The sequence below is a fragment of the Triturus cristatus genome, chromosome 3_2, assembly GCF_964204655.1.
Source record: "Triturus cristatus chromosome 3_2, aTriCri1.1, whole genome shotgun sequence".
Taxonomy (NCBI): domain Eukaryota; kingdom Metazoa; phylum Chordata; class Amphibia; order Caudata; family Salamandridae; genus Triturus; species Triturus cristatus.
The window spans coordinates 1,139,296,892-1,139,320,996 of record NC_140584.1 but is presented as its reverse complement, the minus strand read 5'-3'; the positions used below and the strand labels follow the sequence as shown (position 1 = coordinate 1,139,320,996).

Sequence of the window (24,105 nt, the reverse complement as noted above, 5' to 3'; positions counted from 1 at the left end):
GTCCCCGACGTAAAGGAATGGGTTTCCAGGTGTGAGGACTGTGCACGTGGGAAGACAGACACGTCGCCCAGAAGGGGCAAACTGGTTCCATTGCCTACCCCACAGGCCCCCTGGCAGAACATCAGCCTGGATTTTATCACAGGTCTCCCTATGGATCAGGGATGTTCCGCCATCTTGGTTGTCATAGACAGTCTCACAAAGATGGGCCACTTTGTACCCTGCAAGACGCTACCTACGGCTGGTCAAACAGCCCACCTGTTGTTACAACACGTGGTGAAATTACACGGCATTCCACAGGTCATCGTGTCTGATAGGGGCCCCCAATTCATTGCCCGCTTCTGGAAGGGGTGGTGTCGGTCTCTGCACATAGAATCAGCGGTATCATCGAGTTTCCATCCGCAGACAGATGGCCAAATCGAAAGATTAAATCAAACGGTAAAGAAATACCTCAGGTGTTACGCGGAACAGGCGCAGGAGTCATGGGTGTCCATGCTTTGGATGGCCGAGTTAGCATACAATAATGCAACCCACAGCTCCATAGGCGTCTCTCCCTTTTCCGCCAACTACGGATACCATGCTAGGATTCTGCCCATCACCATGCCCGGACGAATAGTCAATCAGCCTTCGGTACAAACCCACATGCGAGCGTTGAGACAAGGACACTCAAGCGTGAGGAAACTCCTGGTAAAGGCGAAGATAACATATAAAAACTGGGCAGATAAAAACAGAGTGGAGGGCCCCGAGTACCGAAAAGGGGACAGGGTGTGGCTGTCCACGAAGAACATTCGTTTCAAGTTGCGTAGCGTGTTCCACCCACGATACATTGGCCCCTACAGAGTAATAAAAAGGATCAATCCTGTGGCCTATAAGCTTCGACTTCCGGGCTCTCTGCGAATCCACCCGGTCTTCCACTGTAGCCTTTTGAAGCCTGCCAAAGGAGGGCTGAGGAAACCACCGCCGGCTGTGTCCACAGAGGATGGACAGGAGTACGAGGTGCGATGCATCATGGATTCCAAATATAGGGGAGGTAACCTCTGGTACTTGATTGCCTGGGAAGGGTATACCGCAGAGGAGAATTTGTGGGTGCCCAGTGCCCATGTGCACGCACCCGCCAGGATAAGGGCTTTCTATCGTAGGTACCCGGACAAGCCCGGTTCTAGGAGGTGCCGGGACGGGGACCTACTGTCAGGAAGCAGGCATAGCGCCCCTACATCGACTACAACTCCCAGACTACCCGGAAATTGAGTGGGAGGAGCCGCGGGCATAAAAAGAGAAGACGCACAACCGACGCTGTGCATAATTCAGGATAAACGAGTTCCGTGTTTCCCGAACCCGTTCCACGAGGATTCTTGAGAGCCGCCTCGTTGTTTCCATACCTGCAGTGGCGAAGGGCATTTACGTTCCTGGCCGGGGGGGCCTGGAAATCCCTCCTTCGCCTTTCCGGAGAAAAGCGGAAAACGACAAGTGGACGAGCACGCGAGTAGCGGCGTGCAAGACTCAGCCGGGTTCCTCCTTCGGTCTGTGAAGCACCATCAGGTATCGGCGCAGGAGCTCGCTTCTCCCCGGGGAGGAGTGAGCCATTTGGGGCCGTTGTATATTCGGATCGCCAGTGATTCAGGCGAAGCAGTAATACATTGTCCCTGGTGCAATTGGAGGGGGGGGTAACGTTAACCCGTTTTGTTTCTTTACTCTCGCTTCCCGTAGCGGGGGTGTTTGATTAAAGGACAATAAGGAATAGACACTGGGAACCGTTGAAGCGGTGAGGCAACCGTTGCTTACTTCCTAGTGCTCACTATCCAGACAATTTAAGGCTCGCTTTAGACATAGGTTTGAGTCTTTCTGCCAGAAGCAGTTTTGTTGGTATTGCCTGATCTACAGTGCAACGTCCTTTTCATTTTGCTTTCTTGTGCCACAAACGAGACTGTCTAAAAGCTCTGGGTGAAACTCTTGAGACAGTAGAAGGTTTTGCTATCGCTCTTTACATTTCACGAGGGCATTATACCATAGAGAACGTTTCCCTGTTGGGAGGTACCTGTAGGTTTGCGAGGTGCATGGTTTGAGCCTGATGTAAGAGTTGGCTTATTTATGACACAATATTGAAGCCCACTATAAAAATAGTGCATGTGAAGATCTTAGCGAGAATTACTGAGAGTAGCATTTTTAGGCATGTCAATGTAAAGTATTGTTTCTATGTTTGTATTCCTTTACAGGTTCTAATCCCTGCTGTTCCCATCCTTCCCTTCCCTCGCTTGATTGCTGCAACCTTCCGTGCCTTTAGTGCAGGAGTTGGGGACGCTGAGAGGTGGACCCCCTATAGCATCACCCGAATCCTGAGGAGTATCGGACCTGGGACGGAATCGTGACCAGACAAGCGCGGGTGCAAAGTGCCCGAACCGGGGAGGCGAACACACGCTCCCTGCATCAAACACAGAATGACCAAAGTACCGGCTGAAACAGATTGGAACACGCGACGGACGCCGCACGGATAAAACGGCGAAACTGATCAAAACAGCACCAATGCAAATAAACAGAGCGCCTATGAGGCGCACATACAGGTACAGGCAACAGCATGAATTAAATACAGCGTAATAAAGCAAATGAATGCAATGCAAGGCAAGGCAAAAGAACAATGCAATATGGCAAATGATAGGTAAAGCACTTAACTGGCTGCAGAGCAGCAAAGAAAGAGGGATGTGGTATTCTCTTATGGACCTTTTATAGGAGATTCTCTATGGTTATCAGGTGATACCCAGTGTGTTCAGGGGTATTGTAGCGTTATTTCTTTTACTGTAATATGATTGGCTGCTGAGCATTTCCTAGTAAAGAAATGAGAAGCATAATCGGAGCCTTCGGTCCTGACATAGAATTCGGTATGCTTCCCTTTTGTATTTACTTAATATATGCCGATAGTCAGTTTAGATATTATATATTGTGAACCCGAGACCTAGAATCTACAGACCATTACACTTCAAGTATCTAGTATGATAGTATTTATTAAAAAAAAAAAATTCTCAAATTTATTTAAAATTATTACAGTCAATGTCACTATAAGTTTAGCAATCAACATTAATTCATAGAATTCATATAATTATCAATCATAAAAACACATATTCAACAAAAATAATCACAGTTACATACAATTAAAATGAACACTCAATAGATCATTTGAATTAACTAAGCATAACAAAATTACAGTAATAGAAAACAACAACAAATATAATTTGTGTCCTCTTGTCTGACAAGAGGACACAAATTATATTTGTTGTTGTTTTCTATTACTGTAATTTTGTTATGCTTAGTTAATTCAAATGATCTATTGAGTGTTCATTTTAATTGTATGTAACTGTGATTATTTTTGTTGAATATGTGTTTTTATGATTGATAATTATATGAATTCTATGAATTAATGTTGATTGCTAAACTTATAGTGACATTGACTGTAATAATTTTAAATAAATTTGAGAAAAATTTTTTTTTAATAAATACTATCATACTAGATACTTGAAGTGTAATGGTCTGTAGATTCTAGGTCTCGGGTTCACAATATATAATATCTAAACTGACTATCGGCATATATTAAGTAAATACAAAAGGGAAGCTTCTTTTGTTTAATCTTACATACCCGGTCCCTTTTGGTACACCTGGGAAACTCTCTCCTTTTTGTCCATAGAATTCGGTATGGCCACCACTTGTCCACAAAACTGGTAAACAGAACCTTTAAAATGTTAGTCCTCATTTGTTTTCAACGCCCCTTTTAACTGTGGCGCTAACCAATGGCTATAGTGAAGGTGATGGCTGATACCGGAAAGTAAGGGCTCGTGACGCTAGAGGCGTGGTCAAGTCACCTCTTTAAAAGCACAGTGCGAGCCGTCCAAAGTACAAGTTAACCATGGCAGCCAACAGCGTTTTCATACCGGGTCTGTTCAACAGCCGCGTGGCTATCGTGACCGGGGGTGGCACCGGTATCGGCAAGGCTATCGCAGCTGAACTGCTCACTCTAGGTGGGTTTCACTGCGACCTTTGCTAAGTCCGATTTTGCGTGTATTTGCATGAAATTGACGTAAGTGCTACGTCCATCTTGGAATGGGTTTGTTTCTAGTCGTGCCAGGCGGTCATCTTGGAATGGGATGTTTTCTTTCATAACAGTAAGTGAGCCTCACACTGTTGCAAAGTCCAGCAGTGAGCTAGAGCTGGGCAGGCAAGTGGGGGAGAGAGACTGGCGCTACGGCTGGGCTGGAGCTGTTCACTTTGGAGCTAGTGAACCAGGATCGAGTCTCGGCGCCAGCTCAACATCCTGTGATTCTGGGCAAATCACTTAATCTCCCCATAACTGACAAAATTATAATGTGACCTTGTGTAATGGAAGCGATGCTCATTTAATGCGCTTCTATACCTTCGTGAGACGTCGCGCTGTATAAATTAATGCTGCATAGTATGTTCCACAGCAGGGGGAAAATCTGGCGGATGATTTTAAATTGAGCGTTTGCAAGACATAAATAAGGAAAGCATATCTGCGCAACCCCCGGGGACAAGTCTCAGTTTGCTTGCTTTCTTAGTTTTAATAGAGGGGAAAAAAAACATAACAAGACCTACATATGTCCCTCCTGATCCACATATCAAACTTGCCTTAAAATGCTGTAACGGTGGTATTGTTGATGAAAAACTGTGAACTGTGGTGGCAGATAAGACTTCTCTACTACCCTCACCCCGTTAACCTGCTTGTTATGAGAGCCATGGATTTTATTACAAGACATTGCGCAATTTACCCTACTTTTTTTGTTGTTGCAGTTTAAATAGCGCGAACTCGACCCCAAGTTTTGGGAGCGCTTTACACGAGCACCAGTTACAAGGATACATTTATTGTTTGGTAGGCACTGGGAGATTAGGTGATTTGCTTACAACAACAAAGTGTTGAGCCGACGCCGAGACTCGAGCCTGCTTCTCAGTTCCAAAATGAACAGCTCTGACCGTTACGCCACATTGTTTCTTTCTGGTTTAACCCTCCATAGGATTGCATACTTTGTCTAGCTCTCTCCACCATAAGCTGGTACCACCATCACATCCCCGCCCGCAAGTTATCTCACCCCCCCCACCCCTTCTCTTCAATCCACCTGTTGCTTCCTGAAATCACCCCTTTCTGCTAGGTTTAATAATAATAAAAAAAAGTTATACCCCTCAGTAAGCTCCCTGCCCCTCAGTCCCTTGTTTTCAGCGTTTAATGCCACCTAAATGATTTGTTTTCAATTTATTTTTACGTTTTTACGAGGGGCTGGGAGCTGCAAATCGATACCATTGAACTTATTTTTAGTGACAATTATTTTCAATATCACTAAAATTCATGGTCCAGACAATCGCCACGCTAGGTAGCCAGACACTGTTTGTGCAATTAAATAAAGTCTAAAGAGGTGCAACATTTTTATGGCTGGTTCATGTGCCAAACTGTCGCACCTACATTTCGGTTAAATCAGTTTTCCTTGCAAGCAATTTCAAATGTAGATAGCTGGGTCATGTGGGTCATGTGGATTTAGTGGCAATGTAAAACCTTTAGTTTTGTTTATACTTGTAAAAGCCTTTTATAGGACTTGGCAAGTATTAACTTTTTTGCACCATTGAAAATCCATGAATAATTGGGGACAGTTCTAAGTACCATAGCGCATATTTTTGTGTAATGGGCATGTGTATTGGTTATTCCCTTATACTTAAGTTTGGAAGACCCTACCAGTTAAGCCACTTAGGGCCATATGCACGACCAAATTTATCGGTCACAAATGGGAAATCGGGCCGTTTGCAACCACTAAATAGGTCTGTGGCATGTACAAACCCTATTTTGCGAGTTGGTAACCTATTCCCCACTAGCAAACTAGGGTTTGCGACTCGCTATTAGGAAGGGGCGTGCCAAGGGCGTCTCTTCCTAATAGTGACTCGCAGTGCCATGTACAAATGTTTTGCGATCGAAATGCTGAGCAAAACATTCACATTTTACTGCCAATGGAAAGCTGGTGGTAAACCAGTCGCAAATGGGAACTCTTTTCTAATGTGGACGCTCACAATTTTTAAGAGCAGGCAGTGGTCCCACAGATGACTGCCTACTCTTAAAAAATGAAACTGTAACGTTTCATTTTTCTTTTTTGACGCAACCAGTTTTCCTTTAAGGAAAACGGGCTTGATTTCAAAACAAAAAAAACTGCTTTATTGAATATGCAATCACAGATATGGTGATCTGCTGACCCGAGCAGGCCACCATCCCTGTGAGTGCCAGCCATTCCCAATGGGTCGCAAATTGCGACCTACCTCATGAATATTAATGCGGCAGGTCCCTTGTGACCCATTTGGGAATCGCAAACATTGCCTCAGACACTGTTGTACATTCCATTTTGCGATTGCAAAAAAATGCAGTTTGCGACTCACAAAATGGAATGGTCGTTCGTCTGGCCCCCAGCACCTTATGCTGTACTTGAATTGCGAGATCTAGCTGTCCGTTATTTAAATTGGTCTTTCCATCCATTTTATCACATCAGTGTGTCTATTGTACGGGCACTGGAATTATGTGGCAGAGGAGGACCACATTTTGCGGCAGGGTTGATTATATTATGCAGCAAGAAAAGGCAAATTATGCGGCATAATGTAGCACATTTTATGATGGCATTATTTTATTACTTTGCTATTTTTACACTTGTTAACAATGTCTGGGCATAGGTTGAACCTCATTAATACCAGTATACCACCCAAATATAGCAATTAGCAACATAAAGGTGACCAGTCAAACGTTGCAAAGGTCCTCCCACTGCTTTGCAACACGTTGCTCCGTTTTTAGTAGCTTTTGAACCGTTTGTGCATGAAACAATTTTTTTGTTGTAAAATCTGCAGATTATGTAGCAGATGATGTATTAATGTGCAAACTCCTCGATATTCAAAAAACACCACAGCTGAACAATCTCATAATTCCAGAGGCACTGATCTATTGGACGTGCAGTGGCCTATACCTTGTTGATGCACAATTAGTTTCCTAACTTTTTAATGAAGTATCTTTTTTCTCTGCACAGGATGCAAAGTAGTTATTGCTTCCCGAAAGCTGGACAAACTAAAAGAAGCAGCTGAAGAGTTAGCTGCTAAAATCCCACCCTCAAGCCCAGCAGTAGTGACTCCACTGCAGTGTAACATCCGTAAAGAGGAGGAGGTAAAAGTAGCTTTCTGGCAACAACCTGTTTATTGAATCCATCACTTAAAAATGACTTCTTACAGCAAACCTCTGTACATGTAACATACCTGAAATACTTTCTCAAAAGTGGTTAGTTGGCAAAATCTTCCTTCATGCAAAATAATCCTTCTTTTTTGAATCGCGGTTTTACATGTTCAAAGGGCATATAGCTGTAATTATTGATAATCAATGCTAGGCTGGATTACACAATACATCTCGATGGTTCTTCCAAAGGTACACTTTGTGTGGTTACAGAGCGTGCAGAAACCTGCTGATGAGTACAGGCCCCAGCTAGGCCCGCAGAATACAAGGGTTCGCTCTCCTGTAACAAAAGCTAGAAGGAAGTTGGCACGGAAACTGCAAAATACAGGACAGAGTTTATTAACCCTTAAGGGTGGTCCTACAACCTACACAACACTCTTCAGTATTGCATAGAGTAGCACAAAGAACTTGCGTACACGGTCCCCTTTTATACACAACAGAGGGGCTCATAAGTGGGTGGATACAACAGAGAGCAAAATTCATTACCATTTATGGACATTTTCGATGCAGGATCAATATATGGGCGGAGTTAACAATTTCCTGAGCCCGCGAAAACATGGTCAAACAAGGACTAACTGATAACAGATGTGGTCAAGTCTGGGCATGCGCCAGACGGACAAAGGAGCTATTTATAGACTGTTACTAGGCAGATTACAAGAGCAACTAGCGAAAAGGTAGGACTCTTCTCGTGCAAAGCACGTGGAGACATGACAATACAAAATGGAGTCCGGACATTAGGCAACATAAGACAAGAAACACACTTTAACTAGAGAGAATTCATGTCTTTAGTGAATGCTTAATCATTATCGCTGTTTCAGTTTTCAACAGACGACCCTTTCAGCATTCACTGAAGACATTCGGCTTGTTAGGATAATCATCATATATGTCAATTTTTATCATCTCTTCCACCTCTTTGTTTAAATGTTTCTGATAGGTGACATTGGCAATAGCTTTCTTATCAGGAATACAGAATGACACACATAAAGAACAGAGGAAAGGACCACACTGAACACAGATGCAACAGGAAAACAGAACTGCTACAATAATACAGAGACCAGTTAAAACTTTCCATCCCCATGTAGTAATCCATGCCGAAAACCATCCAGAAAAGGTCCAAGTGCCATTTCCTGTATGGATCTCATCTGCGATTTTATGCAATTTATTAACCCCTTCCATGCGGGGCGGATTCCCCCGCGGTGCTGACTGATGTCTGCGCGGGCGTGGTCATGACGGAACGGTTCCGTCATGAGCACAGCTCAACCGTGGCTCATGACGGAACCGTTCCGTCATGAGCATCGAAGGGGTTAATGGCGTTATAGACTGATGGCGTGTGGTCGGGAATAAATACACAACAACTACTTCCGATAATTCTACATGCTCCACCTCTGTCTGCTAACATAACATCTAATACCATACGATTCTGTAACGCAACAATTCTAGTGATTTGTAATTCTTCCGTAAGATTCCCAAGAGCAGCAGCAGCTTGATTCTTTACAGCCTCTACAACTCTTGTTAATCGTCGAACCTTCCTACTATTTAGAGCAGCTCCAACAAAGAAAAACAATCCTAAGTTAAATTAACATACTGCTGTAAGCTAGTGTCAGTTTGGTCAACATCATCAATAGATAGAGTACGTTTATACCTATTTACAGTTACATTGTTCAATAACTTCAAATCTTTATGATAGGATGCAGGCGCTAAGAATACAGGGGGTAATAAAAACGCTACATAACATATTCCGGACCAGCCGGCTGGTAAGCGATAATAACCTTTATTCCCACATACGAAATACGTATTATGGGAAGCTAAGAAAGTACTATTGTTTAATCCATCTATATTCAAAACACTAATACAGTCACTAACACCAACAGGAATACGACCCACACTCTGGACACACAGGTCCGCTTGAGCTTGTGCCACTTGAATCACAAATTGTTCATTTCCAGCAGTGTCTCTGGTGTTCGTGAAGATATAGGGAATTGATTCATTGTCTGGTCGATATTCTTCCCACTCCCATATTGTCCCATTCGCTTGTGGATAGCCTTCTTTATCTTGATGACATTCTCTATTAAGTCTAAAAAGTAGTCGTCCCACTGTAGGTTTCCGTGTGGCAAAAAGCAAAGTGTACCATGCTCTACAAGAGCCATTATGAGAGAAAGGAAGAGGTATGAACGGCGTTCCTCCTTTCTTCTGATGAGCTGGCATCATACCACATATCCAACAGTTCGTAGCATTTGTAGCAACATGGGTATGATGCAACATCTGGATAAAAGTATTATTCAAATAAGACTGACGATGCTTCAGTTCTCGAAACGGAAGGGTGTAAAAGTAGTGCTCCTCAGGCACTGGAGTAGTCAAAACAAGTAACTCACGGGCAGGAGTCACATCCTCAACAAACCACGTGGTTATACCAACAATGGCTACAATGATAATAAAACTTGTCGCACAGAGAATGTTCTTCTTCTCCATTTTATAGTAGTCAATATCTTCCTGAAACTAAAAGTTGTCAGAACTCTTCCCCTTAGGCAGCCGTTGATTTCTTCACCAGCGGGCCAAGACGGGTGTCACTACACTAATGCAGGGCTGATCCCCCCCCCCCCCCTTGCCTCATTGGCTCTCCGTTTCACTAACCTAAGGGCCGTTCTGACAATGTCCTGATGCAGAAAGAAATCCCTTCCTCGGTCTGAGATGATATCTTCTACCTCCAGGAATCGCTTGGTCCGGGAAGAGCTCCTCAGCGTCGTTTGGTTCCACAGTACGGCCTTTCTCTGCAGTCAGGATTTCTCGATGGTCGGTCAATACAGCAGGCTCCACTAATCCAGGTGGCACTTTACGACAGTGCAAGGAGTGGATCCAGTTCTTCCGATTGGAGACTCGCACAGCTGTCCTTGTTGCGAGCAAGACCTGCTCAGGACCAACCCATCTCGGCTCCAGACTGTTCGTCCTTTCAAACACCTTGATCATGACATGGTCTCCAGGCCGGAGGTTATGTCCTTCACCTGTGGACCGATCAGGGAGCGCTTCTCGAACCTGTTGATGAATAGAAACCAAATTATCCGTTAACTGTGCCAGATAATCATTCATCATTACACAAGGTACATCATACACTGACTTCGGTTTCGGTGGACCCCAAATATTCATTGGGCGTCCGAACACGATCTCATATGGCGTGAGACCGGTCCGAGAATGCGGTATCTATCTAATTGACAGTAATGCCAGTGGTAAAGCGTCTGGCCAAGTCAAAGAAGTCGAAGCTTGGATCTTAGCGATCTTGAGCTTCAAAGTACCGTTATATTTCTCAACCAATCCCGCAGACTGAGGGTGAAACACTGCATGAAATTTCTGGGTAATTCCCAGTCCTTTCAGGACATACTTGATAACGTCTGCTATAAAATGAGGTCCGTTATCACTCCACAACAATCTACAAACACCATATCGAGGGAGGAACTCCTTCAATAGCATCTTGGCTGTAGTCATTGCAGTATTGTCTTTCGTAGGGTATGCCTCAACCCATTTACTGAAGGCACAAACCACTACTAGAACATACTTCAGATTGTTACAGCGCTCAAGCTGAATGTAATCCATCTGCAATACCTCAAAGGGTGCAGTAGGTGTTGCAAATCCTCCTGCCGGAGTTCGTGTACCCTTTCCTGGGTTATACCTCAGGCAAATCATGCAAGTCTGCACTACCCTCTTTGCCGTACTAGCGATCTCCGGATGCTCCCAAACTCATGTGAGTAATTTCACAATTGCGGAAGCTCCGACATGCGCTAGTCCATGTGCCATCTGAACCATAGGTTGTACGAAAGCTGTGGGTAACTTCCATTTATCCATCTGCTTACTTCTCCAACACCCTTCATCTAATTCTCCATCATTGGACCATTGCTCCCGTTCCTTATCGGAAGCGGTCCTCTGTATCTCCAGCACTTCTCTCCTAGCATCGTGCCATCTTTCTGCCTGTGACTTCACAACATACATTGCAGTAGAGCCAGGCTGCATCGCAGTCTCTCGTGCCACCCGGTCTGCCAAAGCATTCCCTTCTCCAACTTTATCAACCACCTTTTTATGGGCACTACATTTAACTATAGCAATCTTCTTTGGATATGTTAATGCAGTCAAAAGGTTGTGAACTAACTCTCCATACATTATCTGTGCTCCATGTGACGTTAGAAACCCTATCTCCTTCCAGAGTAGGCCAAAGTCGTGCGCCACTCCGAAGGCATAGCGGCTATCTGTATAAACATTCACACACAATCCTGTACTGAGCTCACATGCTCGTGTTAATGCTATCAGTTCCGCTGCTTGAGCTGATTTCTGCGGTATGCGTGCTGTCTCCACTATTGTTTGTAATGTGGTAATTGCATACGCTGCTGAAGTCGTACCATCTGGTAGCTTCAGGCATGATCCGTCCACCCATAGTTCTCCATCTACATCTGTAAAGGGCGTATCAATACGACCCTTTGTCTGTTCCTCAGTCACAAGAATACAGTCATGTGCTTCTCGTGCTTCAGACTGAGTTTCCGGGAACGGCAACAATGTGGCTGGATTTAACGTTGCACATCTCTTTAACGTAATATGAGGAGCCAAAAGCGTCAACTCATATCCCGTTAAACGAGCACTGGTCAAATGCTGCGTCTTTGTCTGATTAAGCAGGGCATCAACAGCATGGGGGACTAATACCAACAGATTATGAGATAACACAATTCCCTCGCTTTGGCGTATTGACACCGCTGTCGCCGCAACCGAGCGAAAACAGCCAGGCAACGCTCGGGCAACAGGATCAAGTACAGCCGAAAAATATGCACAGGGGCGCTGCTTGTCGCCGTGCATCTGTACTAAAACTGATAATGTGCATCCATCTCTCTCATGTACATACACTGTGAAGAGCTTCGTATAATCAGGGGTACCTAACACTGGTGCTGAACAAAGGGCTTGTCGCAATTGCTGAAAGGCAATTTCACACTCATTTGACCAGGGAAGAGGAATTGGGGGATCTTTTGTCAAAAGTGCTAATAATGGCTTAACTATGTGTGAAAACCCCAATATCCATTGCCTACAAAAAGAAGCAAGACCCAAAAATGCACGCACGTCCTTCTGTGTGGAAGGTACTGGTGTGTCCAAAATCACTTGAATACGATCTGGTGTGAGTGCACGCCCCTCCTTAGACAAAAGGTGACCCAAATAAGTCACCTTTGGTCTACAGAATTGCAATTTCTTCTTCGACACTTTGTGATTGTGAGATGCCAAAAAGGAAAGCAAGGATAACGTGCACTTCTCACACAGCTCAGGAGTGTCGGCCGCCAACAAGATGTCGTCGACATATTGTATAAGGGCTACACCATCAGGCAGAACAAAGGAATCCAATTGTCTTTTCAATGCTTGACTGTAAATACTAGGACTCTCTGTATAACCCTGAGGGACTCTACAAAATCTGTAAGACCGATTATTCAAAGTGAAGCCGAAGAGGTATCGGCTATCAGGATGAATAGGAATCGAAAAGAAAGCATTTTTCAAATCGATAACCGAAAATGTGGTCGCCGTAGGCGGGACCAGAGTAAGCAACGTCGTGATATCAGAAACCACTGGATACTGAGGTATCACTATCTTATTCACCTCCCTTAAGTCAATAATAAAACGATAAACCCTAGTATCGGTATCTTTCTTCAAAATAGGTAAAATAGGACTGTTGCAGACGTTGTAGGGAACTTCCTCCACTACTCCCACCTTAATCAAATCCTGCACAATCTGTATGAGTGCCTCCTCCCCCCTCCTGGGAAATACGATACTGAGGGAGGCGTGGTAACACAGCACCCTCCTTGACACTAATGTGGACAGGCGGAATCGCCATCTGTCCCACATCAGTATCCGAAGTGGCCCACAAAGTACAAGGGAGAGAAGCCAATACAGTATCCTCTGCAACCACACACATCCGTTCTGGCATAGGGTGATTATCGTTTAAGATCACACGTACTCCAGTAGGGGAGCAGCGGATCGTAGCTCTGAAGTGCTTGAGCATATCAAGACCCATAATATTGTCAGGCGTGTTCGGGGCAAGCAAAAACAGACAGGGTGCAGAAAGTTGGTCAACATGAAATGCAAGGGGTTGGGATAGAGGGCTTCGAGAGAGTGTACCATCAAACCCTACCGATGTAACCATTAAGCCAGATGGAGGAGCCCTCGGAACCAATTGTTTGGACAGTGCACTGCGAGTAGCTCCTGTATCGACTAGGAACCGATCAGTAGAACCCAGAACATTTGCTGAAACATAAGGACCCCTCTGATCAACCGGCACTTCAACTGATTCCAACCCCCACCCAACGCAATCCTACGCATGCTGCGAATCATGGTACCCAGAACGGTCATTCCCAGACATTTGATACTGATTTTGCCGATCAAACACATTAGGTCTATCTCGTTGCTGCACGTTAGGCTCAAAGCGAGCACGATCATTGGAGTTCCCTCTAAAATTCAAAAAGCCCCCTCTACCTCTCGGCTGTCCCTGACCACGTCCCTGACGGGGTGCATATAGTACCGGACAATCCCTGGTCCAATGACCCAACTGTTTACAATACGCACATTGATTTCTATTAACATCCGTCTGACCCGAAGGGGGACCATAAAATCCTCCTCTACCTCTCTCAACACCCCGACGAGGCGGACCATACACTTGTGCTAACATCACCTTAGTTTTCAAATCTTTCGATTTCTTCTCCTCATTCCCTTTCGCTTCTTGTTCCTGACGCTCATAATACTGAGCCATGGTCAGGAGGGATGCCGGAGACTAGGTGGACCAAGAACTTTCACTCGCTTTTAATCGAGCTGCTATTCCCGGTAATAAATTCGCCACATTTATCAACAAAAAGATGTCGACCCGTATCATCCGTAAGTGACTGACCACTGAAATCATGAAATGTTTCCTCGAAGCGCGTAAAGAAGTCTGAAACTGATTCATCAACCTTTTGTTTACACGAGGCTAACGTATTCCAGTCAATCTTTTTAGGGGGGATAGTCGTTTTCAACTTAGTCAAGATAGCAGCGGGGAGATCTAAAATAAGCTGGGGCGGTTTTTGCGCGGGCTTTCTCTCCCTATCCTCATCCTCAATCTCAAACCATTTGGCCTTAAAAACGTCTTGATCATCCACCTTCCGCACAGATCGCCACATATCCGGTGGTAAAATAAGCCCAAAGAACAAATCTATATCTGCTAAAGTCATAGTACAAGAATTCAAGGCCCCCTCGACTTCTTCATAAAAGGCCGCTGGATTCTTGCGGGGGTCAGGCAATGCATTCTTCAATGCCATAACATCAGTCCTATGCCAGGGAGTATAAACCCAATTATACACAAAATATCCCCTAGCATCAGGGGAAGACATGTCTGAACTAGTTCCCGCTCCTTTAGGAGGAACATACAAGGGTGCCGCCTCTCGCATCGGTTTAGCATGCACTAGTTCACTCTTATCTGAATGGGAGGTAGACGATTGTTTCCCGCCGACGTGTGGATTCGATTTCTCCTCCTCCCTTGTCTTTTGGCGCGCTTTCTCTTTAAGTTCAAACGCCGCGTCCCGCAATGCAAACAGCCGTCGGACCACATCGGGTACCTTAGAGGGAGAAAAGACACCGTTACGTAATGCTTTAGAATCTGATACTACATCATCAGGCTCAAACATCAGAATATTTACGAAAGGCAGTAACCACTTCGTCAGAAAAGGTTTCAACAAAATATAACTTTTCCCTATCCTGCCAACTTTCCAAAAGTTCCAATAATTCAGTAAGAGATAGCTTGCCGTTAAGCGCACGAAAAGAAATTTTCCGAAGCTCACCCATACGATCAGTCTAACATGGACCGCGTGTCTACCTTATCCGAAACCGATCCAGAATTCTGTGACCTCGGAGCAGACGTGCCAACATAGGGGGGCGGAGAGCGATCTAATAAATGAAAATCATCTTCGAGATTAGTAAGGACAGGATAAAGTGGCTGGCGGACAGCATATTGACCCGAGACTTGCAACCTACGCTCTTTCTGTTGTCTCTCCGCCAGTTCTCTTTCCTCCCGACGCTTCGCTTCCTGTGCTCTCACATGATCATTTGCTCTTTATCAATCAGCGCTTTCTCACGTTTCTCCCGTTCACGCACTTCCTTCACCCATAACCGTACACATTCAAACATGTCTTGCCGAGCACGCCGTTTACACATACACTGTTCCACATACTCCATCTTACGCATATCAAACGATCCATACAAAGGCCATCATAACTCGGGATCCTTTTTGGTGTATTTCCTCCACACTGTGCTGTACATTATAGAGGAAAGACCATGCTTCACATACATATCCGTATTAGGAGTCCCCTCTGGGGGGGCTGGAGCAGATTCCTCAAGATTTAACCGGTTTCCAAAACAGCAGCACCACTTACGGAGTGCGCTAAAAGCAGGCATGCTCAAAAGTAATGTAAAATATGCAGTATTATCAAAAATGGCACTTAAACGTTGCGCCGTTCAAATTTAAACAACTCCGGAGAAATATCTCCTCATTACCTGCCTATATGTGTTGCAACGCATATATTCTCACAGTAATCAATACAAAACATGACCGGTCATCACAAATCAAACTCAAATAGCCAACCCAGGCTTCAAATACTCGGAGCAAGTACCGCACAACGGTTCTTACCAATCAAGAGCGTCCAGATTCCAACTGCCAAGTTCCAAAATTCGCCCACACGGCAAACCGACAGAAGAGGTCTCAGTCGAGGACCGGCGCCACCCAGATGGTCAGCTCGGAAGGGAAGGAAGAAACCTCGGGATGCCAGGACTAAAAGACGCCTCTGGCAGTGATCACATCCCCGGCCAAATTCCTCACCTTCGTCACGACCAGTCCTTCGAGCATCCGAGTCGCCGATGAGCCCCACGTGACGGGCGCCAATTGATGAGTACAGACCCAGCTAGGCCCGCAGAATACAAGGGTTCGCTCTCCTGTAACAAAAGCTAGAAGGAAGTTGGCACGGAAACTGCAAAATACAGGACAGAGTTTATTAACCCTTAAGGGTGGTCCTACAACCTACACAACACTCTTCAGTAGTGCATAGAGTAGCACAAAGAACTTGCGTACACGGTCCCCTTTTATACACAACAGAGGGGCTCATAAGTGGGTGGATACAACATAGAGCAAAATTCATTACCATTTATGGACATTTTCGATGCAGGATCAATATATGGGCGGAGTTAACAATTTCCTGAGCCCGCGAAAACATGGTCAAACAAGGACTAACTGATAACAGATGTGGTCAAGTCTGGGCATGCGCCAGACGGACAAAGGAGCTATTTATAGACTGTTACTAGGCAGATTACAAGAGCAACTAGCGAAAAGGTAGGACTCTTCTCGTGCAAAGCACGTGGAGACATAACAATACAAAATGGAGTCCGGACATTAGGCAACATAAGACAAGAAACACACTTTAACTAGAGAGAATTCATGTCTTTAGTGAATGCTTAATCATATCGCTGTTTCAGTTTTCAACACTGCTGCCAGACTGGTGGCTCTCAATTGAAGATGAGATTCAATGTATGGGTTTGCCCAGTTTTTTTTTTAACGGCTGCTGGTTCAATGGATCTGTATATAGATTAGCATTTAGGCCAGACTCGTTTCTTGGTTGAAGAGTAGAAATGAAACCAAGGCGTGACAAGTCAATCCAGTAGGAAAGCAAAAATGAACGAAAGGTGTTCCGGCTTGCGTGGGCTGAATCATGATGTGTAGTGTTAGTGGCAAGGAGTGTTGATTTTGTAAAGGTATGTCCAGCAAGTGAACGTAGACTGATAGATGTTGACAGATAAGCAAGGTCAACCACAAAAGAGTAAGAAATAGATTAGAAGACCGCACATATGTGAGAGTAGCCAAGTTGAGCTCTGCAACAGAATTCTTAGTGTTTTGATTCAAATGCACATGGGTTTTAATACTGTGTATTCTTCGGAAGACCATGGTCTATGGCTTCCACTAAAAAGATCATCTTTCCTTCCCTTTTAAAAAAACTAGATTTTGAATGAAAACAGCAGAAGTTGCGTACAAGAAAACGTCTACTGCTGAATGTCAGAGCCACGCCGGTCATGTTAGAGCAAGGTAGAGCCATGGAGAAACCCATGTTAAAACATACACCACTTCGAGGAGCGATTGAAGAGTAATGGCTACAGTAGCTACTAACTTGTGTATAGAAAAGCAAAAACGGGAAAGTGGGTAGCAGTTGCTGATTTGGCTAACTTGGGTAATGTTAATCAGATTATTCACATAATTCAGAAATGGCTCCAGATATTCACTCTGTGCCTCACATTGTATCTGTAGCTAACTGCACAATGTGTGTTCGGGATTAGCATGTGTTGCCGGTGTGATCTATTTTTTTTATTTAAACTTTATTTATTTTTTATAAACAAATCAAAAAAGAGATCTCATCAATGGTACATTTGTCTTGTGTGTGAAAATTACATTTCGATGGCAATACACCCGTGTCTGTTAGTACTTTGGAAGCCTGGTTCCAAGCGGCATTATCATATCCTCTGTTACAGTAGTCTAATCCGTCAGATTCCATGTGATTAAACAATACAGCACTGGCCCTTGACATTCCCATCGGTTGCATAAGAGCTCCGCCATTCAAGTCCTACAGTGCCACCCCCTTGCGCCGCCCTTAGACTATACCCAAAGCAATGGAATTCGCCGCAGATCTACCACCCCAGTGCCCACCCTGTCGCGCAGTCACCACCACCCAGCCTAACCAACCCCCGTGGGCACAATCCCTGAGCTGGAGTGTGTAGGGGAGGAGCCCGGCATATTCGCGATATATGTTCTGTAGGGGCCCCAGATGTCTGTAGGACGGGCCACACTAGGAAGGAGACTGGAGTAGATCTCGCTGTTTAAGCTGCAATAAGCCATGTCCGTAAGCCATGCTTTAATTGTAGCCACCGCCCCAGTGCTTAGCAATTCCTCGCTTCGCCAACAGAAAGCCCAGAGATGCCAGCCTCCTCACCGACTTGGGGAAATTAACCGTCTATCCCAGCAGCGCCACTTCCGGGGTAGGAACTAGGGTGAGCCCCAGCATCTCCCCCATGATTTGGTGTATCTGTGCCCAGAATGATTGCAGTCTCTGACATGTCCAGGTCATATGGGCAAAATCAGCATGAGGGGAGAAACAATTCCAGCAGGTGTGGGGCCTCTTGGGATCAATGGAGTGAAGTTTATCCGGTGTCATGTAGCTTCTGCGGAAAAACTTATAGTGTAGAAGTTTGTGGCAGCTATTTAGTGATAGTTTGTGAGTGACCTTACAACAAACGGACCACTGCTCATCCGTAATGGGCCTACCCAAGTCAGCCTCACATGCCATACGTAGTTTGTCGTCGGAGCAGGGAACCTGCGCTATACATAGCTTGTACAACTTAGAAATAAGATGCGCCCCTGTATCTTTGTCGATGAGGAGAGTAAGTGGCTCGAATGAAGCAGGCTCGAGGGGGAATCCCCTAATCTCCACCCTAACTGTAAAATAGAGCCGGTTAAGGATGAATTTGTCCATGAAAGTGGCCTCGCTGAATCGTGCCTCCTCCGACCTCGAATATGTGCCCGCCCGGGTATAAATCCCCTATCTTGGTGAGGTCGAACTTCGTTAACGTGCGTTGTACCAGTTTCTCGCCTGTGACCGGGAGCCATCCCTCATTAGGTAACGGGAGAGAAGAGGAGTATAAAATGGGCTGGTCCATATAGCGCAGTAACCTACTCCAAGCCCAGCTTGTGGTAGACACCGTTTGAATATCAACCGGACTTCTGGGTACGCCCCTGGGCAATACTGCGGCCAGGCGACCCGGGAGCACAAAATCAGCCTCCGGGCGAGGAAATGGAATCCTAACATAAGGGTGGTACCAAGCATAGGCATGGGCACATTGGGCAATCAGATAGTATAGATACAAATCCGGTACTCCCAGGCCGCCTCTGTCATGCGGGAGAGTGAGAATCTTCCAGCGATCCGTGGCTGCCTCCCGCCCCAGACCAATCTAATCAAGTGGGCACGCAGCGAGGAGAAAAAAATTTGGGTGAGGGGTATGGGGATGTTATTAAAAAGATATAAAAATTTAAGGAGTACTATCATCTTTATAATGGCGATTCTAGCCGCCATGGACAGCAGAAGCCGTAGCCATCTGTCCACCTGCGCTTCAAGCTTAGTAATTGCGCAGCTATAGTTGAGACGAATAATCTCGTCCGTGTTCAGGTGAATGTGTATGCCTAAGTATCGTACAGAGTCTGAGCACCATTCCAGCGGATATTCACATTGCCAAGGGGAAGTGCCGCTGGTTAATGGGAAAATAATGGACTTATGCCAGTTAATACCCAGCCCCGAGTGCCGACCAAAGCGAAGTATTTCTCGTATCAGAGGGGCCAGGTTCAGCTGCGGCTCTCTAACATACAGTATGGTGTCGTCGGCGTAGAGTGAAACCAATAGGGGACCTGTCCGGAACTAGAGCCCTCTATGAAGGTGCCGTTCCTGAAAATGTCGAATCAGTGGGTCCATGGCGAGAATGAACAGCAGCGGGGAAAGCGGGCAGCCCTGACGGGTGCAGCGAGTAAGAGCAAACGGGCGCGATAACGTACCATTAATGCGGAGCCTCGCCGTGGGTCGACTGTACAAGAGCCGTGTGGTGGCAACAAAGCCAACCGGCATGCCCATGCGCTGCATTATGGAAAAAAAAAAGGGCCATTCCAGAGAATCTAAGGCCTTTTCGGTGTCCAGTAGAATCGCCGCCGCGGGAGTGTCAGGGTTTATTCTATGCAGGACCGTGAATAGTCCGCAAATTCAGTGATGTCGAGCGATGGGGTATGAAGCCCGATTGAGCCGGCGCAATAATAAACTCCATCAATTGAGAAAGTCTTGTTAGCCACAATTTTGGCGAGAATCTTATAATCAATATTAAATAGTGAAAGGGGCCTATATGACCCACATAACGCCGGGTCTTTGTTCGGCTTTGGGAGTAGCACAATGACTGCTTCGCTTAGAGTGGGCGGTAGTCTCTCGTTCCAAGGCCTCGGCATAGACCTCGATAAGTTTAGGCGCCAACAGATCCGAAAATGCCTTATAAAAATCGCCAGTCAAGCCATCAAGGCCTGGGGCTGAGGAGCTCCGTAGCACTTTAATCGCCCCGCGAACCTCAGCTACCGTTATGGGCTCTGCCATGAATTCTTGCATGCCCTTTTCTAAAAACACAAGCGTGATTTTTTGATAAGTAGTCTTCTCGTGAAGAAGCGTCTTCACTCTGTCTAGTTGTACATAATGCCGAAAAGTAGGACAAATTCATCCCTAATCTCCGACGGTGTCGTGTGGAGCGTTCCGTCATCCCCCCGGACTTCAGTTATGAACGATCTACTATACGGCGGCCGCAAAGCATGCGCCAGTTTGCGACCCGGCCGGTCGCCCTCGCCATATCGACGGGCAGTTTGGTATTTGCCCAGATATAGGATCTCTCTATCCGCTGTCTCCCTGTATTCGGAGAGGAGGCGTAGCCGCCTCGCAAACGTGTCGTCTGACGCCGTGTGTCTCACCTCAACGTCTATCAAGTCTAACTGAGCCTCCAACTGAGCAACCCTGGCATGTTTAGCTATACAAACCCCCCCGAATGTAGGCCTTAAGCCCCTCCCATAGCATGGCCCAAGAGTCCACCGACCCGGTGTTAATCGCGAAATAGTCCTCAATCGCCTCAGTGACCTCATGACAAAATAGGTCGTCCAATAGTGCCTTCCCAGGGAAGCGCCATTGTCGCTCAAATCCTTCAGGGCGCGGCACATCCAGGCACAGCAAGACCGGCAATTGGTCGGAATACGTTCTGGGGAGTGTCTTTATCGTCCGAAACCAGGGGGTCAGTCCTGGGGAGAGCAGCCAGTAGTCAATCCTAGTCCAGGTGTTATGTTGGCCAGAAAAATGTGTGTAGCTAGAGGTGTCTGGGTTGCGCTTGCGCCATGGGTCAGCAAGGGAGAATTGGTGACAGAGTTCTCTAAGTGCGCGCCGTGCCCTGGGCTTAGTGTCAGCGGCTCCTGAGGTACTGTCCAAGCCCACATCCTGCAAGAGGTTGAAATCACCGCCAAGCAGGAGCATAGCAGGCTCCAGGGTTGCAAGTTGGGCGGTTAGCGCGTGGAAAAATTCCGGGGAGTCAGTGTTGGGGGCATACACACACACACACACACCAAGATGATCCTGTGCCCCATCATCACCCCTCTCACTATGCAATAACGCCCATCTCTATGACCTGCAGGCAATGAAACGGGACTCGTTTGTGAATCAGCACTGCAGCGCCTCTGGCATAGTTGCTAAAGTTAGCAAAGTACCTGTGCGTTCCCCAGGATGCAGCAAAACGAACGTTGTTTGTGCAGTGTAAGTGTGTCTCTTGTATAAAAGCAATATCCGCCTGATGCCGATTCAGATAATGCACGACCTGTTTGCATTTACGTTGATTGTTAAGGCCCCTGACGTTCCAAGACATTAATGACAGTTATTGGGTTTTCATTCAGACCTATACGAGCCATCTATACAGCCGACAGATGGATCAGGTGTCATCAGCACGACCATGGATCATCAAATTCGTCACACACCCTCGAATGCTTCTGAGATCAAAACAGCCTACCCCACCCTCCGCCCCCCACCCAGCCATACCACCATAACGTGAGGTAATACCAGACCTGTAAACGAAAAAAAAAGCTCCAAACAGAACCATGTGCAATCAATTATAAACGAACAGAGCATCATATCCAAAATAATTCCCAGCGGTTTCCACCAATGGGGGGTGGCAACGTCCCGCCATCAACTCAGCAATACACAGCAACCTTACAAAATTTGTCCAGAGTCCCCAGCCCGTAATCAATGAAAGAAACAAGGGTCCTGCATAGGCGCCTCCTCACCCCACCCCAGAGCCTGCAAACAAGTCTTGGCTGGCCACCGATCCACTGTGTGAGGGAGACCGATCACCCCCGCCGCCCCGGGGAGGGCTTTTATTCGGCTTGTATGAGCGACAAGTCCTGCACCTCAGCGGGATTGTCAAAGAGCCGCACCCGGCCCTCAACCTCCACTCGCAGCCGCGCCGGGTAGAGCATGCCATACTTGAGGCCGAGATTGCGGAGCGGAGCGCAGCCTTCGCCCCCGCGTATTTCCGCCGGGCCTCCTGAACCACCGCTGTGAAGTCCTGGTAGAATGCAAGTTTTGAACCATGCCAAGTTATATCTCCCTTCTCTCTGGCCAGCCAAGTTCATGATGCGAGCTATCAATGGGCGAGGAGGAAGCCCCGGATTAGGACGCGGTCCCCGGGAGCGATGGGCCCTCTCAACCACAAAGCCCGACGTGAAGGAGTCCCTCCCAAAGATGTCAGCCAACAGTTTTTCTACAAACACATCTAGCCGGCCCGTCGCTGTGGACTCTGGTACCCCAATAATACGTACATTATTGCGACGACTGCGCTATTGTAAGTCCTCGTTTTTAATAGCCACTTCCTTTAAGATGCGCTCCATGCTGTCTAATCTCTTGGTGACCTGGGCAGCGCCGTCCTCAATGGCTGAAATCCTGGCCTCTGCCCCGTCCAGTCGACTATCATGGGCCTGTATCTTGGCACCCATTGTCTCCAGCGTTTTATCCAAGGAATCGAAGCGACTGTCTATGGACCTAAACCCAGCTCTCATCTCTCGCAGCCAGTCCGGCGACTGGGCATGGGCCTCCGACCCACCCGCTACGGCCCCATTCCGCATCGCCATGTCGGGGGGCCTCTCCGACGATTGCTCAGCCAGCTTTTCAAATGGCAGCGTTTTTTGATTCGGGTCCTTGCGACCCATGCCCCCGCACGTACGACTGGACTCTAGCCAGCCCTCTCAGGATTCAGTGTTGGCTATTGCGTTGGAATGGCGCAAGTTCAGCAAGGCGGCTCAGGCCCCGAATACTCTGCACGAGCCTACAGGCGTCTCTGCCTCCCACGCCGCACCATGCACGGTCTCGCCTCACCGGGCCAAGGATGGGTGTCGCCGCTGTGCGAAGGTCAGGCCGCCCAGTAACTACTGCTCCGGACTGGACCAAGGAGCAGCCGCACATCCCAGCAAGGCTTCCTCAGGACGAAGGCACAGAGACCCAAGGTGGCGTCGGCAGAGCAGGACCACAGTAGTAGGCCGCAGAATGGAAGGCCCAGGCGCCAGGCCACGCAGTGAAGGCCGCCCGGCACTCGGAGCACAGGCCACCCAGAGGGTAGGCCCGAGGAAGGGGGCAGGAGTGACCCAAGCGCTCGGGCCAAACCGGTAAGCTCGCCCGCTCCCCACCACCGCAAGCAGGCCGCCGCACGCCCCCTCTGACCTCGCCCGCTTCAATCAGCGAGCGACCCGGGGGAGCAAAGCGAGCAGAGCCGCCCGAGCGGCGCCAGACTGCCGGCGTTCACCCGAACGGCCCCGCACCAGCCGCAGCGGGGGGGGGCGAGGCAAGCCCTGACCAGCCCCAGCCCAGGCGTCCAATCCCCCCCGCAGTCCCCTCCAGGTACCTGTGGCCGCGTCGTCCGCCGCAGCACCGATGGCCTCCCCCGAACGCCGACTCAATCCGCCATCTTGCCCTCTCAGTCTTTCGGATCGGGCCGTCCCCGGGGCCGCTGCCGGTGTTTCCGCGGCCCAACCGACATCAGGTCTTCACCATGGGGACATGGGGTGTAGAGGCTGCGCTCGCCGTCTGCTGTGCCCGTCAATGGGCCGGGGACATCCCCGATTTTGCTGGGCCGGCGGCGGAGCTTCAACACCGCGCAGCCATTTCAGCCCGTGGCTTGGCCACACCCCCCCCCCCTTGCCGCTGTGATGGTTCAGGGAAGCATAGCTAGTGTAAAGCAATAGCACG

At 47.3% G+C, this 24,105-nt stretch overlaps 1 protein-coding gene across 1 annotated transcript in view; it reads left to right on the top strand.

Annotated features, from left to right (window-relative positions):
• Positions 1-3,810: 3,810 nt before the first annotated feature.
• The window catches only part of PECR (peroxisomal trans-2-enoyl-CoA reductase), a 122,480-nt gene continuing 102,185 nt past the window's right edge, over positions 3,811-24,105 (top strand). Inside the window, exons 1-2 of the mRNA XM_085649956.1 lie at positions 3,811-4,001; positions 7,044-7,177. Coding sequence (XP_085506082.1) covers positions 3,890-4,001; positions 7,044-7,177 — 246 coding nt within the window. The 5' untranslated portion in view covers positions 3,811-3,889. The remainder of the gene's footprint in view (positions 4,002-7,043; positions 7,178-24,105) is intronic.